Here is a 10,940-nt window from a genome sequence, read left to right as displayed (position 1 = left end):
AAATGCTTACAAATATACATTTATTAAAATAAATACATACACGTGGAAACACAACTTGTATATGACAAAGAAGAATCTATGTCTTTGAATACAGTATTAGAGAAGAGTATTGAATCGCCCATGAACTACAAAAAGAACAAACAAGTCTGTTTTGCAGGAAGTGTAACCAGAGTGCTCTTAGAGGCCTGGATGGTGACGCGTCATCTCACATTCTTTGGGCATGTTGTCACCAGGGACTAGTTCTTGGGGAAAAAAGGAAAACCTGCTGGGAAAGGTGGAGGGTCAGAGAAAGAGAGAAGATCCTCAACAAGGTGGTTTAATACAGTGACTTTAACAATGCGCTGGAGAGTATCAGATTGTGAGGATGGTACATGAACGTAGAGGTGCAGATCTGTTGTTCACACAGTTGCTATGAGTTCTAGTCTCCCAGAAGAATGTCTGTCTATTTGTGTTTTATTAACTAGGAAAATCCATTTGACTGTGTGGTTCATAACAAATTAAGGCTAATATTTAGAAAAATTGTGCTCATGGGAAACCTGTACCTAAATCAAGAGGCTGTTGTGTGAATAGATCACTACATGGTTTAAAATTAAGAACGATGTGCATCAAGGTTTTGTCATTTCTCCATGCCTATTCAAGCTGTATGCTGAGAAAATTATTTGAGAAACTCTACTCTGTGAGGAGGAATATGACATTAGGATTGGAGAAAAGACTCATCAGTTACCTACATTATGCAGATGACACAATCTTGCTTGCTGAAAGTGAGGAGGACTTGGAGCACTTGCTACAGAAGATCAAAGGCTACAGCCTTCAAAATGGATTGCAACTCAATGTCAAGAAAATAAAAATGCTCACCACTGGGTGGAGAGGCAACATCATGATAGACGGCAAAAAGACTGACACTGTCAACAATTTCATCTCATTTGAATCCACAGTAGACACCCTTTGGTAGCATCAGTCAGGAGATCCAGAGATGTATAGCACTAGGAAAGTCTGTAGTGAAGGACCTCTCCAAATAGAGGAACAATGATGTCAGTGTGAGGACTAAGATTCACCTGATTCAGACCATGGTCTTCAATCATGCTCTCCATCTGAGAGTTGGACAATGAATAAGGATGACAGATGAAGAACGAATGAATGCCTTTGAGTGGTGGAGTTGGAGAAGAGTACTGACTGTCCCCTGCACTGCCAAAAGAACAAATATGTCTTGGAGAGGGTGCAGCCAGAGTGCTCCTTGGAGACAAAGATGATACAGTTTCATCTCTCATACTTTGGGACCACTGCTGGGAGAGACTATTGGAGAAGGATATCATGCTTGCAAAGGTGGACAGATAATGAAAGAGAGGCAAGACCTTCAACAAGATGGACTGACATAGTGATTGCTACAATGGGCTCAAGTAGGTCAGAGATTATGAGGATTGCACAGGATAGGACATGGTTTAGATCTGCTATTCACAGGATCTCTATGAGTTGTACTTGATGACATTTAACAACAACGACACAGTCACATACCTGTTGTTGCTATTGCTGTTATGTGCCATGGAGTTGACTGTGACTCGTTGCAACCCTGTGCACAATAGCTATGAACTCTGCCTTATCTTGAGCCAATCTCACTGACTCCAACACACCCACTCCATTATCCCAGTCAATCGATCTCATCTAAGGTCTTCCTCTCCTGAGCTGTCCCTTCACCCTTCCAAGCATGATGTCTCCAAGGACTGTGTTTATAAATTTGTACATAAGTGACAATAGAGCACACTTAGACTAGCAGATATGGCAACTGAGGTTAAGCCCTCAAATACAGAAACAAAAAGGAAGAGGAACAGTTGTAAGCAGACACTAGAGACTGGAATGTGGAATGTGAGAAACAAGAATGTAGGAAAACTGGACATTGTTAAGACAGAAATAGAACGCATGAATATTGACATATTAGGTATTGGCAAAATAAGATGGAATGCTATGGGATATTTTGAATCAGATGATCATATGATCTACTATGCCTGAAATGAAAAGGTGAGGAAAAATGGTGTTGCTTTCAGAGTTAAAAAGTTATATCTAAATCTATCTTGAAATACAAGGTTGTAAGTGACAGGATAATATCCTTATGCATACAAGGAATTCCAGTGAAGGCCACTATCATTCAAACAGATGCACCAACAACTAGAGCCAAAGAGGAGGAACAGAAGATTTCTACCAATAATTGCAGTCAGAAATCAACTGAACATGCAATCAAGATGCATTAGTAATAATGGGTAGTTGGAATGCAAAAGTTGGGAAGAGAGAAGAAGGATCAGTACTTGGAAAACATAGATTTAATGATAGAAGCTGGAGAATGATAGAATTCTGTATAATCTATTAATTAATCTATTAAATGCAGGCTATACACATAGATTTCATTTGATGGTATGCATAGGAATCAGATCAATTACAACTGTGGAAAGAATTACTGAAGAGGTTCAATATCAGTTGTAAAAACTAGGCCAGGTGCTGACTGTGAAACAAATCACCAACTACTCACTTGCAAGTTCAAGCTGAAGCTAAAGAAAATGAAATAGAATCCAGAAGAACCAAAATTTAACCAAACGTTTATCCCACTCCAATTTCAAAGCCATTTCAGGAATGCATTTGAGGCCTTGAACACTAATGAGCAAAGACCAGAAGAGCTGTGGGAGGATATAAAGAATATCATGCAGAAAGAATGCAGAAGACCATTACAAAGAAAGAAGAGGAAGAAAAGACCAAAATAGATGTCAGTCTAGACTTTAAATATCGCACTAGAGCACCAAGAAGCCAAAGCAAAGCAAAGAAGTCAAGAAATTAAGGAGCTAAAAAGAAAATTTCTAAGGGCAGCCCAGGAAGACAAAGTAAAATATTATAATGAAATGTGCAAAGAGCTGGAGTCAGCAAACCAACAAGGTCAGCTTGCTTAGCATTTCTTAAGCTGAAGGAATTGAAGAACAAACTCAAGCCTCGAGTTGTAATACTTAAGGATGCTGTGGATAGAATGTTGAACAACCCAGAAAGCATCAGAGAAGTTGGCAGGAGTATACAGAGTCACTGTACTGAAAGGAATTAGCTGACACAGAAGAATTTCATAAAACAACGTATGAGCAAGAGCCTGTGGTGATGAAGGAATAAGTTCGAGCTGCTCTGAAAGAATTGGCAAAACAAGGCCCCAGGAACTGACAGTATACCAACTGATGTATGCACTCACCAAGTTGTGCTAAGAAATCTGGAGGACAACCACCTGCCCAACTGACTAAAAGTGATCCATATTTGTTCCCATTCCAAAGAAAGGTGACCTGACAGAGTGTTGAAATTATTGAACAATATTATTAATATCACATGCAAGCAAGATTCTGATAAAAATGATTTAAAAACGACTGGAACAGCACATCAACAGAGAACTGCCAGAAGTGCAGGCTGGGTTTAGAAGAGGACGTGGTACTAGGGATATTACAGCTAATGTCAGTTGGATCTTGGCTGAAAGCAGAGAGTACCAGAGGAAAGTCTGTGTTTCATTGACAATGCAAAGGCATTTGACTGTGTGGAATACAATAAACTGTGGCTAACTCTGAGAAGAACGGGAATCCCAGAACACTTGATGGTGCTTATGAGAAACCTATACTTGGACCAGGAGGCCGCTATCAGAACAGAGGAGGGAAACACTGCGTGGTTCAAAACTTGTAAGTGTGTATGCCAGGGATGGGTCCTCTCTCCATACCTTTTCAATCTATATGCAGAACAGATCATCCAGGAGACTAGGCTCTATGAGCAGGAATGTGGTATCAGGATTAGAGGAAGAATCATCAATAATTTGTGTTATGCAGATGATACAATCCTGTTTACTGAAACTGAGAAAGTCCTGAAGTGCTTGGTGCAGAAGGTGAAGTACTACAGTATAGACTGCAGTATAGATTGAAGCTAAATAACAAGAAAACAAAGATTCTCACCACTGGGCGAATTGACAGCACCATGATAGACGGTGACTAGTTTGAGATTGTTAATAGCTTTAGTTTGCTTGGCTCCACAATTAATACTTTTGGTACCAGAAACCAGAATATTTAAAAAAAAAAAAGATTAAATTGTATTGGGAAAGCCTGCTGTCAGGGACCTCTCCCGAGTACTGAAGAACAACAATGTCAGTCTGGAGATGAAGATATGCCTGATCTATGATAGTCTTTGCAATTACTTGCTGTGTGTCAGAAAGGTGGACAATGGCTAGAGATGATAGAAAGAGGATTGAGGCCTTTGAACTGTGGTGCTGGAGAAGAGTATTGAATATACCATGGACTGCTAGGAGAATGAACAGGTTCGACCAAGAGAGGGTAAAACCAGGCTGCTCCTTGGAGGCAAGTATTCTGAAGCTTTGTCTGGCATACTTTGGACATATTGCTAGGAGGGACCAGTCCTTGGAGAGGACATCAAGCTTGGAAGGGTGGAGAGAAAGTGCAAGAAAGGAAGACCCTCGATGAGACAGATTGATTCAGTGACTGGAATAAAGGGGGTAATTGTGTCAGGGACAATAAGGTTGGCACAGGATAGAGTAGGGTTCAGAGCTGTTGTATATAGGGATGTTATGAGTTACAAGTGACTCAACGGCACACAACAACAACAACAACAACAGTTTATTAGCAAATCCAGATGGGCTCAAAAATAAGAACTCCCAAATCCTCTTTATGTAGTCAATCAATGCTCTGCAAAACTCAGTGAGAACCAGCAGAGGGAGCTCAAGTAACTTTTAAAACCTTTGACCATATTTGTGATTCAAGCTATAAATTTATGATCAAGAATAAAAAATACAAATTAAAAGAAAACAAACACTTCAGAGAAGAGTTAGTTAAACATTTTTGGTATTAAAACTCCTTGATAATTGATGAAAGGTATATCACACCAACACCGTTTTGCAATTTCAAAGCTCATTCCTGATAAAGTCTAACAACCCAAGGGCCAGGAAGAAAAGTGGTGTAAAAGAAACAGGGTAAAAGCCCTGCTGTACATGAGGTAATGGAAGGGTGTGACTAACTTCACTCATAAATAGAAAATGTAAGGAAAAAATGTGAGGAGTAGATACATGAGCATAAAATTTGCATTGGGCAAAATAGATCAAATAATCAATGATAGGACATATGACAGATTTGTTAAATTTATTCAACAAGATGGAAAGTCTAACAGGATTCAAACCTCCTGAAGTATGGTTGTTATAATTCTGAGTAAAGAATGTATTTATTAAAAGCGTAAAAATAAAAGAATGTTGGGGAAAAGGTATACACACACATACACGCACACACACATCAAATCTAGTCCATTCACTTTTTTCTATTTAGGTCCAGATAGTTTTAATGATATATACTTGATATAATTTCTCCAAAAGGAACTAGAGAAAAAAAGGGCAATGAGAGGAGTGAGGTGATAGGTTAACAGAAAACAATAGTCTTACTTTGCAATCCATTCTGCAGAGTTTTCCTTCCTGAACAGTCAGATCTCCAGGCGCCTGCACAAAATGAGGTCTGAAGAATCGCTCCTGAATTGGTTCATTCTCATCTCCACTGTCTCTTGATCTTGAACGAGGCCTTAACACAAGATAGGCAGGTAGGGGGGTTAGAGAGATTAAGTTATTTTTAGGCTTTTTAGTCATCTGCTTTCTAATGATAAAACCAATTCTTTCCCACAGTGACTCGCTCTGTAGAACTGTCCTACACAGTTTTCAAGGCTGGATTCTTTAAGGTGTGGAGTGGTATATACTGGATAGTAACTCAAAAGTCTGCAATTTAAATCCCGCAGACACTGTACTGGAGAAAGGAGGGCAGTCTCTTCCCATAAAGAGTTACAGCTTTAGAAACCTAAGGGAAAGCCACTATGACATGTTAATCAATTTGAGGGTAGTTTTTGTTGTTGTTTTTGAGTGAAATCTGTATGAAAGCAGACAGCCACATCTTTTTTTCTGTAGACCAGCTGGTGGTCGGCTTGCATTACAGACAATTTAGTCAGCAGTAGGGTACTTTAGCTGGTATCCCACCAGCACTCCCTATTCTTTTAATACACAAGTAAAAATAGAATTTATTTATCCAATCTCAACTCCCAATGTTTACTGACAAAAAACACACACATACACACACAATTAGAAAAGCCAAATCTTTGTTTCATTTGGAAATTTCTTATAGGTTTAATAGCCTATTAATTGCAAATATTCTGCTGTGCTAATTTTTAAACCTAATATGAAGGAGAAATGGGAAAATATGAACTTTTTTCCTAAATATTTTAAAGCCTTATGTGAAGTAGCAGCAGCTTTTACTTTTTTTAGCCTTTACTTTTTTATTACTACATCTTTTCAACAGAAATTACTATAATTTTATATTGTGATTTAAAATATGTTGTTGTTGATTGCCATCGAGTCAAGCATGACTTATAACAACCCTGTGAACAAAAAGCCTGAAGCCAAAATAATTTTAATAATTGTATAAAAATTTAATCTGCAGCCCTCAGGCCTGGTTTTAATTGTTTGTGGTAAAATATTCTTCTAGGTGGTAAAGCACCGGTCTGTTCATTTGCTGTACAGAGGTAACTCATGCCTGCTGTGATGCTGAACATTGTGACATTGATGAGTCAAATGCAATAATGGTTACCTATGGTGGACAGTGTTTAGTGGAACTCCCTGATTAAAACAAGCTTGGAAGGAGGAGTGGCATCCACTTCCATAATAGCTTGCCTCTTGAAACCCTATGAACCTGGAGAAAGGACGAAAGTTATACAAGCGTTCAGGTCTTTTGTTCATAGGGTCGCTATGAGTCATCTACGACTTGATGGCACTTAACAACAACATAAAAATTTAATTTCATTGTAACCCAAATTCCTTTTTTATAATAACCAGGAAATCATATTTTAGGGGATTTTAAAAATCAATTATCCATGTGCTTCAAGACATTTATTTCTTTCAAATAAAAATACAAACCTCTCAAATTGTATACATTGATTTCATATATGCTGCTTTACGTTGCATATGTACTGTACCTTAAAAGCAACAAAATTTAATGTCATTTCAAAGAAGATTTAGCAAGAGGAAGATATTGAATACAGTATGTATATATGCTTTTGTTTTGTCTTGGAGAACATACACAGGAAAACATACATTTATTTAACGGCCCCTGTATGTGCCATTTAGTGACAACGATTATATTCTTCAAGATGTGCATACATTCTTAACCACAGTTTCTGAGTTGTTTCTCCCTCATTAACATAATAAATGTATTGTCCTCTAAAGTATCTATTCAATATTTGGTGTTGCTGTCTCCAATTTAATCACCCACTGAGAGTTCTTACATGAGCAAATGCTTTTTTCACACTGCTCTGGTGGCCAAATGAAAATGAGCTGAGCAGCAATCCCAAAGGCACATGGTTTGAACCCACCAGCTGCTCCAAGGGAGAATGATGGGCAATCTCCTCCCGTAGGACTAATGACCTCTCAAAACCCACTGACGGGTCATCTGTGGGTAAGTTCTGACTCGATGGTACACAACAACAGCAAAGTAAACTTTAGTTTTATAGACTGCAGGGGATATTTTTACTTTTAAAGCACTTAATTAGCAATAATTTACAGCCATAGCACTTTTTATGTGCCGAATCTCATCTAATCTGGACACAAAGCAGGGTTGGACCTGGTTGATACCTGAATAGGAGACTGCCTGGGAATACTGGGTGCTGTAGGCCTTTATATGTTGGTCTGCCATATTCTGATGGCTTGGGTGTCATTGTGATTTTAGAAACTATGCCATCAATAATTCAAATACTAGCAGGACTACTCATAGTCAACAGTTTTCAGTGGAGCTTCCTGACTAAGAAGCAGGTTTGACCACCCACTTCTGAAATAACGGACTTTTGAGAACCCCACGAATAGCAGTGTAACAATGTAAGATAGAGTGCCAGAAGATGAGTCCCTCAGTTTAAAGACACTTGAAATAAAACTCTGAGACATCTTTATTTACTGATACAGTATAACTCAAAATGAGGAGAAAGAACTGAAAATGTCTTTTAATAGCTGGAAAGTGGAATGCACACATCACGTTTGGCAAAGCAAAAAGCCTATGAAAAAGAGGAAGGCCTTCAGTGAATTGACACAGTAGCTGCAAAAAAAAATAGGCTTCAACATAGCAGAAATTTTGAGGACGGTGCAGGATCAGAAGGATTTTGTTCTGTTGTGCAGTGTTGTTGTGAGTCAGAGGTGAATAACAATAGCAACTAGCAATAATAAAATAAGAGAAAGATTACTACCACAGACTAATAGTTACCAACTTTTTATATGGCTTACTCTTTTCCAAATACAGTTCAAGAGAAAATTGTTATGTTCATCATAAGTGTTTGTAGATATGTCTGGGTAATTTCTTGTAAAAACTATTTGAGGGTGTCTCTATAAAAATATGTGTAAATTGACAGGCTAACTGGCCTGTTGTTGTTGCTAGGTGCCGACGAGTACAACTCATAGAGACTCGATGAAGAAAAGATCCGAACACTGTTCTATCTTGTGTCAGGTCCACACTTCTTGACACACAAGGGCACCCTGCGGCAGTCACTGTGTCAATCCACCTGGTTGAGGATCTTCCTCTCCTTCACTGACCCTCCACCCTTGCCTGCATCATATCCTTCTCCAAGGAATAGCCCCTCCTAGCAACATGCCCAGAGTATGTAAGCCCACCTACTATTACCTTCTTAAGTGCAAATAAGCTACTCAGAAGTAATTCTTTCCCTATCTCCACTGTTGAAGAAATGTAGGGCTACAAAGAATGGAAACAACATACTACCTTTTAGATTTTAGTCTAAAACTCTTTTGACCTAAGTGACTGAAGAACTGAATATGAAGTCTAATAACAGCAATTGCTTATAATGGCCAACAAATAGAGCTGCAGGTTTTGAATATCTGTGTGAAAACTGGAATTTTCATGACAAGGTGCATTTTAAGCATGCTAACTTCTTGATTTCCTCACATATAAAATGACATGGAATAACTAATAAACAGATGCTATGTCTGAAGAGACATAGCAAAGGTGAGCAAACATTTGTTCCCTTCTTCCTTTTTTCTGTTTTCTGAAGAAGCATGAAAATCAAGGAGCTACACACTTTTAGTTTTCTGTTCTCCAACCACAGTCGTTTTTATGGCCACACCACAGATCTAATGGTGCTGGAGTTCAGTTCCACCTGTGGGAAGGGAACGTCTGAAGTACCTTCTGACATGAGGATGGCCCGAGGGAGAGCGGAGACTGCGGCCTCTTTGGTTAACAGCTTGTACCATCAGCCGTCCAGTACAACTGACGCGGCCCTGTCAGACAACAGGAAAAGAAATGATTTGTGATGTGAAACCATTAATCATTAAACATTATAATGTCCTATTCTCCTTAGGACATAAGAACCAAGCATGTCATATCAGCACTGACACCAAACCCTTTCAGAAATGCATGTTCTCTGAGTTAAACTCCTTAGGAAAATTCTCAATTTATTTAAAGAATTTAGGTGATAAGTTCTGTTTCTAAACTGTTCAAGTAGGGATATGTTTGACATTACCATCCTTACTGAATTAACTGTAAACTGCTATGGGCTCCCACAATCAATACACATAGTACCAGCAGTTAGGAGAACAGGAAAGTCTGCAATCAGGGACTTCTCAAAATTACTAAGGAGCAATGATGTTCTTTTGAGGACTAAGGTGCACCTGATTCAGGTAATAGTCAATCACTTGCTTTGCATCTGACAGCTAGATAATGAATAAGGATGACAAAAAAAAAATTGATGCCTTGGAACTTTGATGTTGGAGGAGAGTACTGAATATCCCATGGACTGTCCCCAGGATAAATAGATATGTCTTGGAGAGGGTGAAGCCAGTGTGATCCTTGGAGGCAAGGGTGGAAAAACTTTGTCTTGAATACTTTGGACATGTTGCTGTTGTTGTTGTCATGTGCCATCAAGTCGCACGTGACTCATAGCGACCCTATGAAGGCTAGTCCTCGGTGCTTGGGTGTCTCTCATCTTTCCTCCAGGTTCAGAGGGTTTCCAGAGACAAGCTATTATGGAAGTGGATACCACTCCTCCTTCCAAGCTTGTTTTAATCGGGGAGCTCCACCCCACTCTCTGTTGGACACGTTTGGAGAGGTTGTTCTTTGGAGAAGGACATCATGCTTGGAAAGGTGGAGGGGCAGCGAAGGAGAAGACTACCCTCACCTGGGTGGACTGACAAAGTGGCTGCAGCAATGGGCTCAAGTGTGTCAGAGAGTGTGAGGCTGGCACGGGATAGAATAATGTTCAGATCTGTCGTTCATAGGGTCACTATAAGTCATACTTGACTGGATGGCACCTAACAACAAGCTCCTTACCCAAAAAATTCCTGGTTTTGTAAACTATACCAGGAGGACATTACTATCTTATCATAACTTCATTTTCATAGTCAAATATTTATTCAAAACAAAACTCTGATTGCCATTGAGTGGGAATTAATTAATAATTGACATTCCACTGGGTTTTCTGTGGCTGTAAATCAGACAGGAGGGGATTGCTCATTCCTCTCCCTCGAAGAAGCTGATAGAGTCACTGGTTGTAGCTAATGATGAAATAAAAACTAGAATACTTCAGCTTTCTGCATGACATTTTTTTTAGTAATGTATTTATTAAGTATTGTACACCTTCTAAGACACTTATTAACAGAGATGTCAGCATGATAGAATGAGTTTCATATTACAAATACATATGGAGAAGATGGGAGAGCACCATGACAATACAACCCTATGTTCTCATATAAACAAAGTATCTGAGATTCAAAACCCAAGGTCAGTTAACATGGCACCCAACAAGAAGTTGTATTTTTATCTCTCAACTTTGTTATCAAAAGTTTGATAAAGGCTGTCCTGTGGAGGGACAAATGTAATGCCTTTGTAGAACCTAGAGACACAGAGCCCTTT

The 10,940-nt window shown here is 39.0% G+C and overlaps 1 protein-coding gene across 1 annotated transcript in view; it reads right to left on the bottom strand.

The window, feature by feature from the left end:
* PALLD (palladin, cytoskeletal associated protein) overlaps positions 1-10,940 on the bottom strand; it is a 672,347-nt gene that overhangs the window by 9,622 nt on the left and 651,785 nt on the right. Inside the window, exons 15-16 of the mRNA XM_006896661.1 lie at positions 9,216-9,310; positions 5,441-5,573 (exon numbers count right to left, since the gene is read on the bottom strand). Of these exons, the coding sequence (XP_006896723.1) occupies positions 5,441-5,573; positions 9,216-9,310 (228 nt within the window). The remainder of the gene's footprint in view (positions 1-5,440; positions 5,574-9,215; positions 9,311-10,940) is intronic.

Source organism: Elephantulus edwardii, unplaced genomic scaffold (assembly GCF_000299155.1).
Source record: "Elephantulus edwardii isolate Elephantulus edwardi_28Jun2011 unplaced genomic scaffold, EleEdw1.0 scaffold00188, whole genome shotgun sequence".
Classification (NCBI taxonomy): Eukaryota; Metazoa; Chordata; class Mammalia; order Macroscelidea; family Macroscelididae; genus Elephantulus; species Elephantulus edwardii.
Note: the sequence above shows the minus strand (reverse complement) of the source record. Positions and strands in the feature narration are given on the sequence as shown.